The following is a 22,259-nucleotide window of genomic DNA, read 5'->3' on the forward strand; positions in this document are numbered from 1 at the left end:
CAGCTACATAACATTTCATGGTGTTTGATGTGATAGCTAATAAGTCACTGACTTGATAAACATTTTTCTTTTTTGTAAAACCTCTCTGCTATTTTACAGCTCATTGTCCCCTCTTCAGTGTGCAGTGGAACAGACCAACAACTTACTTCTACTTTCGTTTTGAACTCACGCACAGACAGACTGACAAATGTAAGATGAAACGCTTCAAATACCTCGGATTAAGTTGTGAAACATGTCTAATCTGTTTAGACAAGCACTTGGAGTCTATGCAACTTTAAACAAAACATGAGCTCATAAGCAGGAGAAAATAGGAGATACAAATCTATTTATTTAGAGTTTTGCCATAAGATAATAAAAACATTATACTTATATAATAATAACTAACCAGAAACACCGTTATCATTTGATTTTCTTAGAGTAATGTTTAAAGACATGGTCCTTTGACAGTTGCAAAACTTCCTCAGTTAGTTTGAACCAACAGTGCCATCATGTGCTCGTTCTGTGTATATTAGATGCAAATCTGCAGCACACACTGAGTTACATTTGGAAATAAATCACATCTCTGCAGTCCTCATTTAATCTGCAGAAAGAACTTAACACACTTCACAGCTTATTTTACTCTATTACAATCCATGTTACAAAATATCAAAACTTTATAACCAATTACATTTTAACAGTATGATATAACAAACAAATGTCTATGAAGCAGAATAACTATTATTAATCAGTTGTACATGTTATTCATTCAGCCCACCTCCTCCCTGTCTCCACCTCACAGACAGCTCAGTCAGAGCTCCATCCAAGCCTCCGTTCTGACGTGACGGGTCATCAGAGTCTAATCACCAAGTACATTAAATTCTCTATTTTAATAAATCATGTTCATTTCTTCCAACTGATCTCTCTTCATTGAATTCTTATTAGTGTTGGCTAGAAATATCAGGTAGGAATCTTTGTTGTTGACACAGTCCTCTTTATTTAATCAGCCAGTGATGCAGTTTGTTCATCTCTTTTAGTTTTGATTGACTGATCTTCTCCAAACAGTCTTTTTGCTGCTGAAGGTGAAACTTTCCTGCTGATGTTTTTTGGAGTTTTCTTTGTAGACGTCCGCTGCCTGAGCTGCTCGTTCTCGTGCTCTATTAAAGGTGTTTTGCTCCTTCAGACAGAAACAAGACATGAGTTCATTTCCACTCACACTATTACAGTATGCCAACATATTTATATGAGCAAATGATGACTGTATATATACATGAAGATTAAAGTTCACGAACAATGCATACATGAAGGAGATGAAAAGATTAAGTGTGATTAACTTAAGTGTGTGATGTGATTCACTGAAACACTTCAGTTTCATCAGGATGAAGTTAAGCTGACAGACAAGAAAATGGAAAAAACAAAACTGACAAAGAAAAAATGCTGTAAAATATGAATAATTATGACATTTACTTACTCATCAATGTCTTGCTTTGATTTTGGTGGTGTGTTGGTCTTCTCTGGGTCCCTGAGTGATGAAAACATTTAAAGGATTTAAATTATATACTGCAAAAACATAGAAATGGTATTTACTGGATTTTTTTCTGAAAAAATTTATAGGTGTTCATGTGAAGTTTCTTAATGTCAGTAAATCATTACTATATTAACAGTGACAAACTTACATTATGAGGAGACTATATTAAAGTGAAAATTACCCAGTCTTGTTTTGTTGTTTGAAATGAGCAGTGAAGAAAGCAGAGATCCAATCACGATGAACCACATACAACATCACCACTAACACTGCAACCACCGACACCACAGCTAATACAATGATCCAGGTGAAATCTGGGAGAAAAGAGGAAAACTGTGACTTGGAGCACCATTCATAAAGCAGTTACAAATTACACACATGGAAAGACAAACTTACTTGATTCACTGCTATGGGATGTAATCTTCTCATAAGAGCCTAAAAACAGGAACCCAAATATTAGAGTGGCAGGGCATCAATCTATAAATCTGTGAATTTGAATGTTTCTCACCATCCTCAGTAGCATCAGGTGTCTTTTGGACCTCGTAAATCATCACCGTCACCCCTCGCTGAGGAGCAGACAGCACTCGTGCTGCACATCCCACCTGTGTGCTGTGTTTACGTGAACCTGAGAGCACAGCTGTAGTGGTGACAGTGAATGTAGCGTTGGTGTTGGACACACTGACAGTGTTGTACTGTGAGAAGTTGAGGTCTTGTTGTGAGACACTGAGTGTTACAGTGGGAGCAGGTCGACCAGTGGCTGAACAGGAAACAACCCACTCCTCAGTAGAGTTTGACTCTCTGACATCAACAACAGGTTCATGCAGCTCTGTGAAGAAAATATATTTAAGAAACGTCACCATTAAATGTGGAAATAAAAATCCAAATAAGCCTGTGTGTGTTGCTGATTTGTATACTATAGCTGTGCAGTGTTTTAGGCAATCGCATTCTCTATATAAATAGATTTACTGTGAAAAGTGGTGTAAAAACTTCTACAAAATGATTTAACATTGGGGATAGGAAACAAAATATTATTCTTTTAATAAAATATTTTAATTTCTAAACAGAGTATTTGTGAATAAAGTATGAAATACAAATTTTAACAGTCTCTTTCCTTACCTGTCTTTTGAAACCCTGCATACTAAGCACTAAGGGTGGAGGAAAACCCGATACAGAAGAGTATTTCAATATTTTGCATGGTGATATTATATCATTACAGGGACACCAAATATCAAAATGTTATTGAATAAATTACAAAACAAATGTCTGGGAATACTACATAAAATGGCTCATCTCATGCACTACTGTGCAAAATTACATTAAATCAGCTCAACCAAAAAAACATTCAACGCACCTATCTTGACAAAGCTATCTCCTAATAAAAAGACACTTTTAAGTTTTATCAATAAGCAAAACTAATGGGGACTCAACTGCCAGGATGTATTCTAGTTATATTCACATAGAAGAGGAAGGTTTTTCAGTATATTGTAAAATGTTAGGAAACGCAATAATATTAAATCGTGAGTGTACTATTGTGATAATATTGTATCGAGGTAAAAGTGGTACTTCCCAACTGTACTGACCAATTCCTATTTTTAATATATTTTGTATTTTTTCACATTTGTTTTGTTTTCAATATTATTGCCATTAACAGTAAATACCACAAGCACTGTAGGTGTAGATGAAGTAGAGATTTTGTTTTAGCTGTGGATAGTTTTCCTCTATAACTCTAGACCACGTGTCCTTACCGTAGACTTGGAGGCAGGTTCTACCTGCGAAGGCTCCTTCAGGATAAGTGTTAAACAGACAGCGATAGCAGCCTTCATCCTGCTCCGTCACATTCCTGATGACTATGGAGCAGTTCTGTAGTGCAGGATTTTTAAACTCCACTTTCTTTGTAAACTCAGGATTCACTCTCTGGCCAAAGTACTTGTTGTATGTGGCCATATTTTTTTCTGAACTTCCTGAGATCATCTGCCATGTGACTTGAAGGACATCTTTAGAAAGCATGAGCTCACAGTTCAAGCAGGCCTTATCTCCCACTGCTGCCAGCACAGTGTGCTGTGTTTGTATCCCAGATGTATGACCTGCACAGAGAAAATGACACGAAAATTATGAATGGCTTGAGCAGCATATGAACCACAGGCTGATGGTTATCCCTGCTGATGCCACAGAAACATTTAAGTCACCTTTACCCTGTCATGATCATAGATGTCTTCTTCAAGGTTCTTCTGTTTCTAGCTAGAACTACAGAACAGGATTTAGCATAAATGGAGAAACTTTTTGAAGTGGCAGACAAATTCAAAATAAAGACAAATATGCTGTTCTGACTGCTCAGCACCTTAAACTTTAAAAAATGGAAATTTAAAGGTTACATGTAATCTCTTAAATCAACTTAGATGTTTGTAACCAGACAGCAGATCTTTACGTGACGTGCTGCTGAAGTTATCTAATTATGTCACATTGTGGAATATCTTTCAAAGTAAATCACATGATAATAATTTCATGATATGCAAAGGCTAAAATGGAAATTCAGTGCAGACTAAGCTTTGTGTTTTGCAATATTGTGGTCTAGTTCACAGTGACAGACTGTAGCATCAGTGACTGTTGCTAGGTTAGGTCCTGGGCAACAACAGAGACATACGACAGATGTGGTACCAGGCACAGTGCCCAGATTTGGATGGGCCAGAGTGTAATTTGGGTTGGATCTTTTAAATAATCTTATAAATTAACAAAACAGTGGATTGTATTTTAAAGATCTATATAGGCTTCATCTTTATCTTCTTGTTATTATTATAATTATTGTTATTATTTCTGTTACTCTATTGATTTTCCTTTGTCTCATTTACTTTACCCGCCTCCTCTTCTTGATGTCCAAAGTCACCCTACAGACGACCCTGCGATGCTTCCCCTGACATCACCTTGCAGTCTCCTGCCTCTTTTAGATTGCACCTTTGAATGAGATGGACTCCACCTGTGTGCACCTTCCTCCACTCTTATGTTACTCCAGCTGGTAACTCTTCCCTAACACCCAGAGCCCAAATGCTGTACAGAATTCTTCCTTCTTCAGCTTCCACCAATGGAGGATGTTCATTCACTTAAACACCAAGATCCAAAATATAAATAATAAAAAAACTATCTTATAAATGAAAGAGAAAGAAAAGCTTTCACTCCTGTTTTTCTAGGTTTTTATACTTTTATACTTTCAGTATAAAATGTATTCGCTGTGTTAAGTGACTTTATTGTCACTCTAACCTCTTTGCCAGCAGTCTATTACAGACTGATGTAAAGCCCATTTGTGCTGTAAAAACAAACAAATTAAAAAAAAAAACTGTGTAAACCACTAAAGAAAATGCAAGAATGCACATCCAACAATTACAGGTGACCTATTAGTTAATAATTTACATGATAATTGAGTTGCTTAGATTTGAGAGGTATTGTGTAAAATGGCCTGTTATGATCGCTCAGAATTCACCTGTGATAACTTCATAAATGCTTTTACTTTTGTAGAACAGAGAGCACATTTGAAAAACTGAAAATAAAACCAAAGAAATCACTTCTGATTGGGGCTGTTGTTAGGCCCCTCCCACCTGTAGGATGGCAGTGAAGTGAGGGGATTTTCAAACAGCAAACATGCTGGTTGTTATACTTCCAGGGATAAAACTTTATAAAGCTTTGTGTGCAAAGTCAGCAAATTTTTAAGTGTTTTATTATTTTTTTTACATTCAAATTTGACTCGATGTTCTGCACATGTAACTTTTATGTCCCGCGTACTATTAAAATAAAAGTTAATTTAGGTATTGCTTCAAATGAGGTGTTCCTCAGTGTGCCTGCTGACTAACCGGATTTGCTTCTAAAAGAAGCAACTTGACTTGAATTTAAGCTGTTGATGTTCATAGTGTCACAGTAACAAATTCCGTCTTATTCGCTAACTGTATCTATAACTGTATAACAAACTACCTGCCAAACCCACTTTGACTGTCTGCAGTGGATTACACTTAAATTTATACACTCCCCACAGAGCAAACTGACTACTACAAATCAATAAGTCATAAAGAAAACAGCATCTCTCTCACCTTTTGAAAAGATCGCCAGTAAAGAAAAGATCAGTGTGATTTTACGTCCTGCCATGTTGTCTGTGTGCCGCCAAATAAAAAAAAAAGAAAAATTTGAATCTTACCGCTTGACCAGTCCGTACCATCTCTGGGTGTGCAGTGAAAAAAAAAACCCCATAATAAAAGATTATCCCTTTTATTAATAACAGCTATATGTCATATGATGATGTTCACTTGGATATCTAATAAGTCAGTAATCTGATAATATTTACTATTTTGGAAACCCCGTCTGCCGTTTTACAGCACATTTATTCCTCATTGTCCCCTCTTCACAGTGCAGTGGAACAGACCTGCGACTTATTTTCACTTTTGTTTTGAACTCGCAAAAAGAATGAACGTGCCTTTGTTTCTCTAAAAGGAGACGCAACACCTCAGACTGTGGTGTGAAACATGTCTGATCTCTTACATGTACTGATCACATTTTGTCTATTTCATTCAACAAAACAGGAGAAGGTGAAGCTCGCAGCAGACGCTGAGTCATATTGGGGAATAACTCCCATCTAATAATGAATGACTGAATCTCACTGCGGCTCAAACCAGCCGAAGTTTTCATTCAGAGTTCACTGATGAGATTATTTACTTCCAGACAAGACAAAGCAGCATTGCTCATCTTATTAATTGCTTTATTCTCAATCATACAAAACATCAAAATAAAATCACCAAAACAGGTTTCCATGTTCATTATCTATATTTATTATTATTAAAATATTAATAAGATGAACATGAAGGAAGAAAGAAAGATGGGTTCCCACTTCCCTGTATTCACCAAAAACGAACAACCTCACAAAGTGCTTTCAGTTTCTTATAACTTCATGTACACGTTGGAGTATACATCCGATTACATTAATTCTATAACATTTTAGCAAAAAATAAATATTTTTCATAAGCAGTGCAGTGCTGTTTGTGTGTTTATCAAATCAAATATGAATAAAACATAATGCTAACAATATTTGATGGTTTGATGGATTTTCATTCCTAGACAGAAGTAACATTCCTGGATTAAGTGAAAACTTAAACCATATGTATGCGGTATATTTTTGTACAGATGCTGACAAACTGAGTTGTAAAAATCTGTAAAATTTCACAACAAACAGAGAACTTCAATTTCAGCAACGGGAGCAAAAATGACTAAAGTGTTGATCACTCCTGTTGATTTTCAAAGTTTTCATTTGAGGTAATTAAGTGTAATAATATCCACCAAAAAATTAAAAAAAACTTTTTTTATCACCAACTTTTACTTTTCCTTAATAATTTATGTATAAAAAAACCCTTTAAAAAATGTAGTAAAATTTAGCACAAATATAATAGTTGCAGCATGAACACCAGGAAAGCTTTTTGAATGCTTCAGTGGAACAGGTTTTTGTGTTTTGTGTTTGTCAAACTCTAGCACCATTTTGTTCAGAAATGCCACGCTTCATTAAAGAGAAATCAACAATGGTCAAGATCAGATCTTCATCCTGATAAAGACGTGAGCCCTGGATGGTCTCCCTCAGGATGTTTGTGTTTTCTGAGCGGATTGTCACCTCGTCTGACTAAAAGTGTTTTGGTTCCTAAATTAAAACAAAATGAGAAGATAAAGAGTGACTTACATCATTGATCTAATTTGTCTCGAGCTCGCTGTGTGACAAATACAGTTAAAACTGCAGAAACATTTAGCAGCTGAATCAAATTGACAAACAGTAACAGAATATAAGAAAGAGTACCTGCTCTGAGATTTCTTTTTAGGCCAGACAAAGATGAGTGCAGTAAAACAGGCCAACAACAACAACACAGAGGATAGAATGACTAAAATCCTTCCTTTGAGAAAAACAGAGAAAAGAAGGACATAATCATTGAAACATCTACTAAATAACAATAGACTGAACAGAAAACCTGAGTGTAAAGCATTCGAATGTAAACACACCAAAATTTCTGTGATAGGATCCAAATTTCTCATTCAGACCTGTTAGAAGGAACCTCAACATTAAAATCACAAAGTAATCACCAATTTATGAATCAATGATTTTAAAAGAGTTTCTAACCATCATCATAATCATCATCATCATACTCCTCCTGGACCTCAGGAATCGTCACCATCACCTCTCTGTGAGGAGCAGAGAGCACTCGTGCTGCACATCCCACCTGTGTGCTGTGTTTACGTGAACCTGAGAGCACAGCTGTAGTGGTGACAGTGAATGTAGCGTTGGTGTTGGACACACTGACAGTGTTGTACTGTGAGAAGCTGAAGTCTTGTTGTGAGACACTGAGTGTTACAGTGGGAGCAGGTCGACCAGTGGCTGAACAGGAAACAACCCACTCTTCAGTAGAGTTTGAGTCTCTGACATCAACAACAGGTTCATGCAGCTCTGTGAAGGATCAGGAGATATCATCAACATGTTCTTACAAACACACCAGCTGCTAACACATTTATGTCCAGTATGTTTGTTTGAAGAACTTATTGTTGGTTAGAGAAGGTAAAAGTTCTTACCATAGACTTGGAGGCAGGTTCTACCTGTGAAGGAGCCTTCAGGATAAGTGTTAAACAGACAGTGATAGCAGCCTTCATCTTTCTCCATCACATTCCTGATGACTATGGAGCAGTTCTGTAGTCCAGTGTTTTTAAACTTAAATTTATCTGTAAAGCCATCATTCACTCTCGGACCAAACTGCTTGCTGTAGGTGGCAACATTTGTCTCCACATCATTTGAAATTTTCTGCCATGTGACCTGAAGGACGTCTTTAGTCTCTAAGAGCTGACAGCTGAATTCAGCATCTTCTCCCACTGCTGCCAGCACAGTCTGCTGTGTTTGGATCACTGCTGTTAGAGCTGCATGGACATATAGATCAAGGTGTGAGGAATACTGAGTATCCTGTTTGAGTTCAACTTACTGCCAAAGAAAGTCCAGTGTCGCCAGCTCTCACCATCATTCTCCCATTGTGTCAAGGTCCCTGGTCATTTGGCCCAGCATTTTGAGTTTGTTTTTCTTTGTCCTCAGTTAAGAATTTACTTATATATAATCGTTTATAATCGTGTAGTTATGGTTTTTGGATTATATGTTTGAGCTTTTACTTTCTTAGGAGGCTATAATTATTTCCTTGAATTTTCAGTTTATCCTGCCCCACCTGTTTCCTGTATCTTGTTACATCACACAGTCTCCGTCTGTTAGACGTGTTCTCATGTTTTAGTAATTTCCTTTTTATTTCTTTTTCCCGATCACTTTTCTCTGTGCATATATACACAATCAATACTAGCATTATGAGCACTGACAGATGAGGTGAATAACAATAAATATCCATTAATCATGTGCATCAGTAGCTGCTCTTGTAACAACTACTCTATTCTGCATTTGACACAAGTCAGGATTAAATGTGTGGTGCATAACTCTGTCTGCTTAAACAGACTCAGATTACAAACGTTCACACAATTTTACCAGGAACCCTTGGGAAACCATAGGTTTGTGCACATTTCAGCTCAGTCACCACTTAAATCACCCTGCCTAATCTTTAACATGTTCTGTATAATAACATGAGTGATTATAACTTTAAGAAAACCATTAAGAGTTAGCGTTTGTGTATCAAACAATAACAACATTAAATGTACAACAGGCAACAAAACAAAAACATCACAAATTTATAATTACATACCTTCAAAACATAACATTGAATCTGTTGCTGATATTGAGTGTGAAGCTATTGACAATTTTGTTCCAGTCAAAAGCTCTTATTCTGTTGGCTACAGAGCCAAAAAATGTTAATAATGTATGTATTACTTATTTAATGATATTATAATTATAGTATTTCAATATTAAAAATGTAATAATTAACCACACAAAATTATTAGGGGATACTGAGGTGATGCTATTTTTCTTCCACTAACCGCGTTAGTGTGTGAGAATATGAATGTCTTGTCTCCAAAGCCAGAGAGCAAATGTACTTATCCACATGGGACAACAACCATGATTTGTTTTCGATGGTTTGCATTCTGGCAGTTGGAAAACCAGGTGTAGTAGTCACTCCTGTCCGACTTGAATTGTGTCAGATGAGAAAAACGCACAGTTAAAGACAGACTCACACACTCACTGTCTGATGACAAAATAAATCATTCTGACACTTTTATTAAAGTCAAAAAAAATACATTTCTGCTTATACTCCAAGTATTTGCAGTAGTGATTATTACCTCAGTACTGTGTGCGGATGTTTTACCTTAACTATGGTGTGAGAATTAGACCTTCTTTAAAGGTTCAATGATCTTTATTTTTATCAAAGGCTAAAAAAAACTAGTCAAAATTACAAGTGTGATGATAAGCTTGGTATGTATCAATAGAGACACTGAGATATGTTAATAGGACTGGAGTATATTAATTATTCCCAGTATATCATGAGTGTGTATTTGCTTTAATTTGCAATTTAAATAAAACTACAATACAGTTAAATTATGTAGTGAGCTGCTGAGCTGGATAGTTTAGCATTACACAATAGTATAATTTTGAGTCTTCAGGAAATCAGGAATAAATTAATCAAATAATTTTGTGATCTAGACAGAAAGCCTATTTTGACTGATAATCTGAGTTTAATACATTATACTCCATACTTCCACCACTACAGTATTCAAAAATAGTTCATCTTAATGATCTATCCCACCACCACAACTGAAAGGAGTTATGAAAGGCTACTTAACTAAAAATGTAAAGAAATTATCTTTCACTGTATTTTAAGGCCTAGCTCATACACTGTTATTAATATCCAGTTTCCTCTCACCTTTGTCAAAGAGCCCAAAAATAAAAACAGCAGCAACATAATGTAAAACTCCAACGTTTGCCATTTCATTCGAATGAAATGATCTGAAAGGTTGGCCAGGAAAACCATGTGTGACTCGTTTTCCTTCCTTCTATTACAATGGTCCACTTAGGATGAAACTGAGATTTCAAGTGTAACCAGTTTTATCTTTAATCTCTTCTCACAGCCTAACTCAAATGGCAGAGACATTAAACTGAAAATTTCAAATGTTTACAGATTATTTTCAAAAGTATTGTATCTCTGTGTTCATTTGTTGTATTTTTATGAATTTGCAACTACAATGCATGTTGATGACGTGGATCCTAACCAAGTGTTTAAACTATGATGTTGAACTAAGCAAACTTCATCCCATAGTGTAAAACTACAGTATCTTAGCAACTTAACTGAAACTCCTTTAATAAAGAAAAAAAAAACCTCAAATCGTAATGTCAGAATGTGAAATGAAAACACTACACACAAGTGAAATCAAAAACACCATTTAACATATTTATCTGGTTTAAAGAAAGTAAGTTTATGGAGCATTGGAAAATAAATAGTTAATGATACATAATCAAGAACATTGTCTCATTAAAAAACGTCATCTACACCTTCATTTTAGGTAATGGAAGGCCAGGGATATGTTTAAACTTCTGTCTAATAAATTCCATTCACAACATTGTACAGAATGAAGAAACTAAACCAACTGTTTCATCCAGCACTACAAAGGATGAATCATTTGAAAGCAACCATTGTTTTCTTAAAAAGACACCAGCATTTATGTCTAGTATGTTTGTTTGATGCATTATGGTTCTGTCAGGGCATCTTAGGGATAAGTAAGTATATTTAAACTTCTTAAACGATCTAAATATTGGTAAATAAATAATGAAATTGCACAAAGTACTGACGTAAAAATTGCATTGTAGATTGTAACATTTCTTCTTTCTTTCTTTAGTACACTTTAGTACAACAGTTGCTTATCCAGCTTTAGCACCATTTTATTTAGGGACTGTTTAGGCACTTCTGTAAAAAACAAAAAACAAAACAACGAATATTCATCAAAGCTCAGTTTCATTGCTGGTGAAGGTGACGGTCATTTAGCTGGTGTTTCTCAGGAGCAGCTTGCTTTTTGAGCTGATTGTCATTCTAATACAAAATACTGTAGCATTAGTCTGTTAGTATTAGAAAATTAAAGTCATCTTAACAGAGTAACAGCTTAGGAGAGAGATATAAAAAAAAAACATAAAAGATTCCCCACTCGCCCCTGCGGGCTGTCTATCCTTCAAGCTCGGGTCCTCTACCAGCGGCCTGGGAGCTTGAGGGTCCAGCGCAGTATCTTTGCTGTTCCCAGGACTGTGCTGTTCTGGACAGAGATCTCCGATGTTGTTCCTGGGATCTGCGGGAGCCACTCACCTAGCTTGGGAGTCGCTGCACCTAGCGCTACAATTACCACTGGGACCACTGTTACCTTCACCCTCCACAACTTCTCGAGCTCTTCTCTGGGCCCTTGGTGCTTCTGCAGCTTATTGTGTTCCTTTTGGTAGCAATAGTAAGTGCAGATTGACAGGACATAACTGCTGGATGTCTCAAAACCTTTTAGAACTGAAAAAATTTCAGAGGCAGAAAATCTGTTCATACTTATCAACCACATCTGGCAGTGAGCAAGTCAGGAACCTTGGCATCATTTTGAGCTTGGCTTTGACAATCACATCAATAAAGTTACTAGAACTGCCTTCTATCACCTAAAAATATGTATATCTAAGGTTAGAAAATTCCTATCTCAAACTGGCTCTGAGAAATTGGTTTACTCCTTCATATTAAGTAGGTTAGATGATTGCAACACTCTATTTACAAGACAAATCTTCAGTAAGCTGTCATCAACTGGCCCAAAATGCAGCAGCCAGAATTAGAACAAGTACATGGAAATTTGACCGCATTATCTCAGTATTAAATTTACTTTATTGGCTCCCAGTACAATATAGAATTATCTTTAAAATTCTTCTATTAGTTCACAAAGCTTGCAGCAGTTTGCCCCCCCAGTACATATCTAACTTACTTTTTACAACCCAATCAGATCTCTCAGCTCTATTAGGTTCAGATCTTTTAACTATTCCCAGAATGTGATCTAAGTGCGCTGAAGGTGCTTTCATTTATTCTTGTCTACATGTTTGTGTACATGCAAAAACAGACCCAAAATCTTTTGAGTTTTTATGTCATAAAATGTGCAATTGTCATTTTAATTGATTTAATCATGAGCTGATGCTGCACATCCCACCTGTGTGCTGTGTTTACGTGAACCTGAGAGCACAGCTGTAGTGGTGACAGTGAATGTAGCGTTGGTGTTGGACACACTGACAGTGTTGTACTGTGAGAAGCTGAGGTCTTGTTGTGAGACACTGAGTGTTACAGTGGGAGCAGGTCGACCAGTGGGTGAACAGGAAACAACCCACTCTTCAGTAGAGTTTGACTCTCTGACATCAACAAAAAGGTTAATTTTTAGGAAATATCATCAACATGTTCTTACAAACACACCAGCTGCAAACACATTTATTTCCACTGTGTTTGTTTGAGGAACTTGTTGTTGGTTAAAGAAGGTAAAAGTTCTTACCATAGACCTCGAGACAGGTTCTACCCGTGAAGGAGCCTTCAGGATAAGTTTTAAACAGACAGCGATAGCAGCCTTCATCCTTCTCCATCACATTCCTGATGACTATGGAGCAGTTCTGTAGTCCAGTATGTTTAAAGCCAAATTTATTTGTAAAGCCATCATTCACTCTCGGACCAAAGTACTTGCTCAAGGTGGCAGCATTTGTCTGAACATCATGTGGGATTTTCTGCCATGTGACCTGAAGGACGTCTTTAGTGTCCAAGAGCTGACAGCTGAATTCAGCATCTTCTCCCACTGCTGCCAGCACAGTCTGCTGTGTTTGGATCACTGCTGTTAGACCTATAAGTAGATATAAACTAAGTTCACACTAGCCCGGATAGATTTGAAAACGGTGTTTTCGTCTGAAAACGCTCCACGTACACACTAGCATTTTTAGTCGTTTTCACAGAGTTGTGCGTCCACATTGAAACGGGCAAAAACGCTTACGTTCCAGTCCTGCGCATGCATGAAGCGCAAGAAGATTCGGCATGACTCATTTCTGTCTGCTGTTTATTTACTTTCCGGCTCATTGAAACGTTGCAGCAAAAGGTCGAGTTTTTTAAATGGACTAACATTCAGGTGGAGTTGTTGAGTAACACAAAAGTACAAAGTTGCCAAAGCGAATGAGAATTAAAGAATTTGAAGAAAGGCTATCTGGAGCATGTACAAACTGATATTAATCTTTAGTAGGTCTGTCAAAATTGAGAGCAAACAAAACAACTGCTGTATAATGCCCTCTGCTATCTTTGTTTAATTGGTCACATGACTGCATCACATGACTAAAATGCATCATCGTTTTCGAAAGTCTGCATTTTCGGGTGTCCACGCTGCAACGGGACAGCTCCGTTTTGAAATGTATGAGTTTTCGGGAGCGTTTTCAAAACGCTGTGTTTTTCCTTGGGGAAAATGCCATCTCAGTGTGGACGGGAGGCCAAAATGGAGAGAAAACGATGTGATACATTGAAATACAACGATTTTCAAACGAAAACGCATTACTGTGGATGTAGCCTTTGATCAAGGAGTGAAGCTAGACAAATATTCTGTTAAATTCAACACTTACTGAAACAAAAAGTTCAGTATTACTCTCACAGGTCTGACGTGACACACATTTTCACCTTCGCCTTAATTATTCTCCCACCATGTAAAGTCCTTGAGCCTGAGCTTGTACCTCTCGAAAAACGAAAGAAAGGAGTCTTTACTGTTTAAAAAGTCCTAAATCATATAACATACAGTTTTATCTCACCTTTGTCAAAAATCCCAATAATAAAAATTGCAGCAACATAACGTAAAACTTCAACTGCTGCCATTTGATTCAGTGTTAGGTGAACTGTAAGGATGCAGAGACATCGCATGTGTGACTTGTTTGGCCATTATACCATATACTGAATGAACCAACCAATCAAAATTTGTGTTACTCCTGTCAGAGCTAAGAAAATGGGTTCTTTGTTTGTTTTCTGGTTTAACCAGTTGTTTAACTCTTTCTAAGAGCCACTAAGTCTCTACAGGTTCCACTTGTCAGAGAACCTTAAGTGTTAAACAAACAGTGATAGATGGCCTCATCCTGCTCCATCACATTCCTGATTATTATGGAGCAGTTCTGTAGTGCAGCATATTTAAACTCAACTTCATGAGTAAGGTCATTGCTCTTAGAGGTGCATGAGCTATAGTTCAAAGTGTGAGGGGGGGGGGTTTAAATACTTTGTTCAAGTTCAAGTCCAACACAGAGGAAAGACTTGCTAAAATGTGTTCTTAGGGAAAACAGCCTGCTCAGACCCCTGCTCAGATCTGTGTCTGTATGTAGCTCTCAACCTCATGTACTAGCTCAAGCAACCTTCCCCACAAGAAAGGTGACGTTCCATGTCCCAGTCGTTTATCCCAGTAGCCGGAGATCAGTCTGCCAGGGTCTTCGCCCTTTGCCACCACCTGACACACACTGCACCTGACCCTTACGGCGCTCCCCGTAGGTGGCAGATCAGTGCATGTCTCCTCTTCATGCTGTGCCCGGCCAGGCCCCATGGGCAACAGGCATTTTTCCTCGAGCACCCTCCCTGCTCCAGTTCCCTGGTAATCCTCTTCCCAGCAGGGTTGTAGAGAACACAGTTTTACAACAGTTTAACTGTTGTAATTATATATGTCAATGTCTGTGTAGGTTCTCAGTCATCAAGGTCATGATATCATGGTAGCAACTGGACTTCTTTTGGTGAACTGAAGACGCCTCTAAGATGAGAGGTGAAACATCTTCAAGAGACTTAAGATGTCCAGTCACTTTCTTTCCAAGCTTCTTGGACTATAAAGGGCATTATATATATTTTATATGCATATTAGCATTTTTCTCTGGGAGTTCCCCTACAGTCTACTTAAAACACATTTGCATTGTTATGTCTTTAAAATCAAAAGAAATCAAAAAGTTTTACACGTACTTAACAAATGCTTAGTCTTTTTAGTAATAAACTTCAAATCTGTACTCCTAAACTCCTCAGCATTTTTATCATGTATGAACAGACACCCTCAGAGGTCACGTTATTCAAATTTACCTGAAAATCTGTTGGGAATTATTTTCATTTGGTTGCTGGTATGAATATCAATTCCAGCAACAAAAGAAAAGATATCAGTCAGCCAAATTACTGAAAAATATTTCATGTTAGCCACTCCTGCTGACTTTCAATTAATTAAAGTGAGTCAAATTTAAAATATAAATTTCTGTAACATGACAACAGAACATCACTTTTTATTTTTTATTTTTTATTGCCTTGCATTTTCATTTTTTTTTCCAAATACTTTAAAAACAGTGTAAAGATTAAATAGCACCAAATACATGAAAATGGAAATCTACAGGACAATAATATTATTTAACAGTTTACAAAAGTTTCAGTGCAACACATTTTAGTGCTTGTTAAACTTGTGATGTCAGGGATCCTGGGTCTGAGCGACCCAGGATCCCTGAGCAGTTATGAATTATATTATTATTATTATTATTGTATGTATATTTGGTGTTGCTGTCCTTCTCCCTGTGTGTGTGTGTGTGTGTGTGTATATGTATGTGTTTCGGCGGGCGCCTTCAGGCCTGGTGGGTGTGGCCCTGCTGACGGTCTGGCCACACCCGAAGCTACACACCTGCCGCTGATCAGGGCTCGTCGGGGGAGCTACTTAGGAGAGTCTTGGAGCTCCCACCGACGCGGGATCATTCCATGAGACGCCACGTTAGTCTTCTGCTTAGTTAAAGTCTGTGAGTGTATGCCTACTGGAATTGAGTGTCTTGACGGCTGCCTCTGTCATTTTCCCCTCAGGAGGAGCGTGGAACATCGGAGGGCAGCAGGCACGTGGTGTGTGTGGACACACGGCAGTGGAGAACACGGAGCACGGACTTTTTGGGAAGACACGACACGGGAGTCACGGGGATTTACTGTTATTGTTTCCATCACTGTAAATAAACGCACTGTTTATACACAGAGCACCGCGCCTGGGTCCTCATTCCCCATATCCCCACGGTCTGCCATGCCAAACCGTGACATTCGAACTGTTCTGTTAAGGAACAACATGGTCACATTATTGCAAATGTAAAAAGGAATAACAACATTTAAAACTGGTGAAAAATAAAATAAAAATACATGTGCTATAAATACACAGTGCAGAAGATATTATAAAAAATACAATTGTAACTATTTTAACTGTCAATGTAAATGTAACAATTGATGTTTTCTTTAGTACAACTTTAATGCAGTTATTTGTCAAATTTTAGCACCATTGTTTTAGGTAATACACTCTTCTTGATGAAAAAAGTAAATTTTTTTCATTATGTAGTTTTGTTGCTGTTGAAAATGAAGGACCCAGATCATAATGTGGTGTCAGCAGGTACCCACTTGTCATGTTGTTTACCTGAAGGTGTTGGAGTCCTTTAAATTAAAAAACAAAAAAAACAAGCATTATATCATTGCTCTGTCAATATTACAGAATGTAAATAATCTAAACAAAGTAATAGCTTAGTGGAAAAATGCATCAGTTTGGTTGACATGCAGTTTACATTAGATTGTAAATGAATAAAAAGCAGCTCTGGAGGTAAGTCAGAGAACTTCAAATGTCACAACATATTTTTAATTTTTACTTTCCATTGCATGTTTCACTACATTATAATTATAAGTTCACAATTTTAAAAGTCAACCTTTAATTAGTTGTAAAATGTTCCTCCTTCTATTTCTTACATGTTAAACTTATGGTGTGCTGTGGTAACATTTTTCAGATGCAATCAGACAAACCGAATCAAAAATAAGCTAAATATTTTCATGAAATTATTTCTAGTATTTTCACACAATAACAAAATGTCACATTTTATTACTTCATTACATTTGATATGCTTACTATATTCTGTTGTTATTAAATGATAGGTTCATGAGCTTTTCTAATTATTGAAATATGTTTTAATTTATATTTAACAGTAATCCAACTTTTTCACAACTCGTGTTGTAACTTCATGGGTCCAGAATGACGGATCAAGAGTGACTTACCCCTTTATTTCTCATCGTAGATTCAGGTAGGTATAACATTCATCTCAACCTGCCTGTGTGACTGACTGAAATATTCAAGAACAGTTAAATCTGCACAAATATTTATTAACTGAAAAAAAAAAGATCAACAACACTGTTTAAGACGAGTACCTGCTCTGAGATTTCTTTCTATACCAGACAAAAATGAGTGCAGTAACACAGGCCACCAACAACATCACAGACAACAGAATGGCTGACATTCTGATTCCTTTGAGACAAACACGAGAAAGAAGAATATAATAATTTGAGCAACTATCAAAAGACAGTAAACTCAACATAAGAAAAAGTACATTTAAAACATACAAATGTTAACACACCTAAATTCCTGGGATCAGATCCTGATTTCTCATCTAGCTCTGGTAGAAGAAACATAAAAGTTACAATCACAAAGTAGTCATCAATTTATAAATCACTGAGTTCAGTTTCTCACCGTTATCATCAGCTGGGTTTATAACTTTGTAGATGCAGAATGATGCATCAAGCCTGACTTACTCCTGAGTATCTCTCATTGTAGCTTCAGGTAGCCATGTCATTCATCTCAACCGGCCGATGTGACTGACTGTAAGATTCAAGAACAGTTACATCTGCACAAATATTTATCAGCTGAACAAAAAGACAAAAAGCAACGCTGTTTAAGAGGATTACCTGCTCTGAGATTTCTTTCTAAGCCAGACAGAGATGAGTGCAGAAACACAGGCAAACAACAACGCAGCAGAGGATAGAATGACTAAAGTCCTGGATCCTATGGACAAAGAGGGGGTATTACATTTTAAATATCAACAGATGGAAAAGAAAAACTGGCTTTAAAAAGTATACATTTTGACATACCGAAATTTCTCTGATTAGATTTCTCATCCAAACCTGGAAGAAGGAACCCAAACATTTGAATCACAGGGTAATCATTAATTTATAAATCAATGACTTTGAAAGAGTTTCTCACCATCATCATCTGGATTTGTCACCATCACCTCTCTGTGAGGAGCAGAGAGCACTCGTGCTGCACATCCCACCTGTGTGCTGTGTTTACGTGAACCTGAGAGCACAGCTGTAGTGGTGACAGTGAATGTAGCGTTGGTGTTGGACACACTGACAGTGTTGTACTGTGAGAAGTTGAGGTCTTGTTGTGAGACACTGAGTGTTACAGTGGGAGCAGGTCGACCAGTGGCTGAACAGGAAACAACCCACTCTTCAGCAGAGTTTGACTCTCTGACATCAACAACAGGTTCATGCAGCTCTGTGAAGGATCAGGAGATATGTTATAAGGACCATGTTGTCAAGAATAAACCAGTTTCTGGTGCATTTAATCACATTAAGGTAAAAGTTCTTACCATAGACTTGGAGGCAGGGTTTACCTATCAGAGAGCCTTCAGGATAAGTGTTAAACAGACAGTGATAGCATCCTTCATCCTGCTGCATCACATTCCTGATGACTATGGAGCAGTTTTGTAGTCCAGTATATGTAAACTTAAATTTATCTTTAAATCCATCATTCACTCTCTGACCAAAGTACTTGTTGTACGTGGCAACATTTGTCTCAACATCTTGTGAGACTTTCTGCCATGTGACCTGAACGACATCTTTAGTCTCCAAGAGCTGACAGCTGAATTCAGCATCTTCTCCCACTGCTGCCAGCACAGTCTGCTGTGTTTGGATCACTGCTGTTAGAGCTGTAGATAAAGGTGTCAAGCAAGACAAACACTCTGTTCAAATTCAACACTTACTGAAACAGAAAGTCCAGTGTTACTCCCACAGGTCTGACATGACACACATTTTCACCTTCACCTTACTAATAATTCTCCCACCACCACAAGTAAAATCCTTTGAAACCTGAGCCTGTACCTGTGGAAAAAATGAATGAAGTGAGCCTTTACTGTTAAAATTGTCTTAGATCTCATATTGTAATTAACATACAGTTTATCTCACCTTTGTCAAAGTTCCCAAAAATAAAAATGACAGCAACATAAAACTCGTAAAGTAAAACTCCAATGTTCGCCATTTCATTCAATGCGAGGTGAACTGTAAGGCTGCACAGGAAAAGCATGTGTGACTTGTTTGACCACATAAAGGGAAAGTCAAGAGTTTTAAACTTCTGTCCAGTAATTTACATCCATTATAGCATGTACTGAATGAACCAACCAATCAAAATTTGTGTTACTCATATTAGCACTAAGAAAATGGGCTCTTTGTTTGCTTTCTGGTTTAACCAGTTGTTTAACTTCTCCTAAGGTTTTTCTGACCGTGCAGAAAAGAGAGATTAAAAGTTTCTGTAAAAAGTCAAACGTTTTCAGATTATTTTTGAACTAGAAATATTACATCTCTGTGTTGTGTGGTTATGTTTTTGTGTAGTTGCAACTAAATTGCATGTTGATGATGTGGATCAAACTAGTGTTTAAGCTATGATGTTTAACTAAACAAGCTCCATCCCACAATGTAAAGCTACAGATCTTAGCAACCTAACTGAGGCTCCCCAAGATAAGAAAATCCTGTATGTTTGTTTATTTATATCTTAATGTCATAATTGCAAACAAAAACACTGTACACAAGTGAAATTACAAACACCATTTACCATAATTAATTAGCTGGACAAAAGTAAATATGTGGAACATGAGACAATAAATTGTTACATATACATACACATGTATAATTTTTCAGGGAACACTGTAGAAAAACTATGAACACAAAAATAACACTTTGTGACTAAAAGTGTTGCAATAATACAATCTGCAGTCACAACAACCTAAAAAGACCAAACAGCAAAAAACACTGAGAAAGGAAACACTTTTTTTATCAGTGAAAAAATATGTGTCTCTACTTCACCTCGTTATATGAAATGGTACAAAGAAGAAAGGCTTAAACTTCAGTGAGTTCCATTCACAACACAACACAGCGTACTGAATGAAAAGAACAATCAACATTTGTGTTACAGGTTGGTGGCTGGTGACACCTTGTTATCCAGCATATTTGTTCCACTTGTCAGAGAACAACAAACAGTGATAGAAGGCCTCATCCTGCTCTGTCACATTCCTATTATTATGGAGCAGTTCTGTACAGTAGGTTTAAACTTGAGCAAAGTCATGATTCACTCTCTGACCAAAGTACTTGTTGTAGGTGGCAACATTTGTCTCCCCATCATGGTAGAGAATGGTAGATGTCCTTCAAGTGATGTCATGTGATCTAAAGAATGTCCTTCAAAGCCAAGGATTTCTGTTCAAGTTCAAGTCCAACACAAAGGACAGACCTGTAAAAAAAATCTGTCCTTTGGGGAAAACAGCCAGCTCAGTCCCTCCCCTCCCCTCAGTGGCCAGAACATACAGACAGAGATCTGATGACAAAATCAATCATCAGTCTATGGCCGGAGGCTTCCTGGTTCCACATGCACTTAAGGACATTTTGTTTGCAAGCGGTATTTGTTATGGACAAATTGTCATTTAAATCAGATCAGATCAGGCATGCCGTTCCTCCCAGTCACACCCTTCCAGGTCTCACTGTCATTGCCCACATGAGTGTTGAAGTCTTCCAGTAGGATGACAAAGTCTACGGCTGGAGCACCCTTGAGCACCCCACCCTGGGACTCCAAGAAGGCTGGGTATTCTGGACTGCCTTTTAGCGGGTAAGCTAGACAACAGTCAGGACCCGTTCCCCGGCCCAGAGGTGCAGGGAACAAACCCTCTAACGGGAAAAACTCCAACTTACAGGCAGCAAGCCAATGGGTACCAAGATACCTGGGGCCCACCACCTCTCACCAACAGCAACTCCAGACTGGGACATAGTCCAGCCTTACTCCAGGGGACTGCTTCCAGAACTTAAGCCATGCATTAAGGTGAGCCTGGCTATATCTAGACAGAAGCTCTCAACCTCATGTACTAGTTCAGGCACCTTCCCCACAAGTGAGGTGACGTTCCATGTCCCAGTCATTTGTCCCAGTAGCCGGAGATCAGTTTGCCAGGGTCTCCGCCCTTTGCCACCACGTGGCACACACTGCACCTGACCCTTACGGCGCTCCTTGTGGGTGGTGGGTCTACAGGAGGTCAAGACAATGTCTCCTCTTCATGCTCTGCCTTGCCAGGCCCCATGGGCTAAGGCCAGGTCAACAGGTGTTCTCCCTCAAGCACCCTCGCTGCTACAGGTCCCTGGTAATCCTGTTCCAGGCAAGGTTGTAGGGAACATAGTTTTACAACAGTTTTAACTGTTGTAATTATATATGTCAATGTCTGTGTAGGTTCTCAGTTATCAAGGTCATGATATCATGGTAGCAACTGGGCTTCTTTAAGTTTCGTAAAGAGGTTTCACCTCTCATCCAGTGAACTGAAGAAGCCTCTAAGATGAGAGGTGAAACATCTTCAAGAAACTTAAAGAAGCCAAGTCGCTTTCTTTCCAAGCTCCTTGGAGTATATAGAGCATTAAATTTATTCTATATGCATATTAGCATTTTACGCTGGGTGTTGCCCTACAGTCTACTTAAAACACATTTGGATTCTTATGTCTTTTATTCAAACAAAAAACAAAAGAAATCCAAAAGTTTTACACTGACTTAACAAATGCTTAGTCCTTTTAATAATAAACTTCAAATCTGTTCTCCTCAACACCTCAACATTTTTATCATGAATAAAAAGGCACCCTCAGGGGCCATGTTATTCAATTTTAGCTGAAAATCTGTTGGGAATTATTTACATTTGGTTGTTGGTATCAATCATATCAATTCCAGC

At 37.7% G+C, this 22,259-nt stretch overlaps 4 protein-coding genes across 6 annotated transcripts; all 4 read right to left on the bottom strand.

Annotated features, from left to right (window-relative positions):
* Positions 1-346: 346 nt before the first annotated feature.
* On the bottom strand, positions 347-5,653 carry LOC146360614 (nectin 1b-like). Its single transcript, XM_084921779.1, has 7 exons — positions 5,575-5,653; positions 3,247-3,585; positions 2,010-2,327; positions 1,898-1,936; positions 1,686-1,815; positions 1,448-1,498; positions 347-1,153 (listed from the first exon to the last, which is right to left on the bottom strand). The coding sequence occupies exons 1-7, from the start codon at positions 5,627-5,629 to the stop codon at positions 976-978; spliced, it is 1,110 nt and encodes a 369-aa protein (XP_084777905.1). The 5' UTR covers positions 5,630-5,653; the 3' UTR covers positions 347-975.
* Positions 5,654-6,247: 594 nt separating this feature from the next.
* LOC146360615 (OX-2 membrane glycoprotein-like) lies at positions 6,248-10,445 on the bottom strand. Of its 2 annotated transcripts, XM_084922668.1 has the most exons (6): positions 10,351-10,445; positions 8,081-8,419; positions 7,635-7,958; positions 7,517-7,555; positions 7,317-7,410; positions 6,248-7,163 (listed from the first exon to the last, which is right to left on the bottom strand). In XM_084922668.1, the coding sequence occupies exons 1-6, from the start codon at positions 10,412-10,414 to the stop codon at positions 7,133-7,135; spliced, it is 891 nt and encodes a 296-aa protein (XP_084778794.1). In that variant the 5' UTR covers positions 10,415-10,445; the 3' UTR covers positions 6,248-7,132. The 2 variants fall into 2 exon arrangements, with proteins under 2 accessions (XP_084778794.1, XP_084778795.1); XM_084922669.1 differs by lacking the exon at positions 7,517-7,555.
* A 2,165-nt stretch (positions 10,446-12,610) lies between these two features.
* On the bottom strand, positions 12,611-14,319 carry LOC146360616 (OX-2 membrane glycoprotein-like). The gene is made up of 3 exons (XM_084921254.1): positions 14,256-14,319; positions 12,956-13,312; positions 12,611-12,846 (listed from the first exon to the last, which is right to left on the bottom strand). Exons 1-3 carry the CDS (start codon positions 14,317-14,319, stop codon positions 12,611-12,613), a joined length of 657 nt encoding a protein of 218 aa, XP_084777380.1.
* Positions 14,320-16,725: 2,406 nt separating this feature from the next.
* LOC146360617 (nectin 1a-like) lies at positions 16,726-20,422 on the bottom strand. 2 transcript variants are annotated; one of them, XM_084922568.1, is made up of 10 exons: positions 19,477-20,422; positions 18,882-19,220; positions 18,494-18,787; positions 18,382-18,414; positions 18,199-18,295; positions 17,984-18,112; positions 17,871-17,909; positions 17,665-17,761; positions 17,515-17,579; positions 16,726-16,905 (listed from the first exon to the last, which is right to left on the bottom strand). In XM_084922568.1, exons 1-6 carry the CDS (start codon positions 19,613-19,615, stop codon positions 18,070-18,072), a joined length of 945 nt encoding a protein of 314 aa, XP_084778694.1. In that variant the 5' UTR covers positions 19,616-20,422; the 3' UTR covers positions 16,726-16,905; positions 17,515-17,579; positions 17,665-17,761; positions 17,871-17,909; positions 17,984-18,069. The 2 variants fall into 2 exon arrangements, with proteins under 2 accessions (XP_084778694.1, XP_084778693.1); XM_084922567.1 differs by having other exon boundaries at positions 17,515-17,761.
* Between the last annotated feature and the right edge of the window lie 1,837 nt (positions 20,423-22,259).

This window comes from Perissodus microlepis, chromosome 23, assembly GCF_051167445.1.
Source record: "Perissodus microlepis isolate ML-2025 ecotype Zambia chromosome 23, ASM5116744v1, whole genome shotgun sequence".
Classification (NCBI taxonomy): domain Eukaryota; kingdom Metazoa; phylum Chordata; class Actinopteri; order Cichliformes; family Cichlidae; genus Perissodus; species Perissodus microlepis.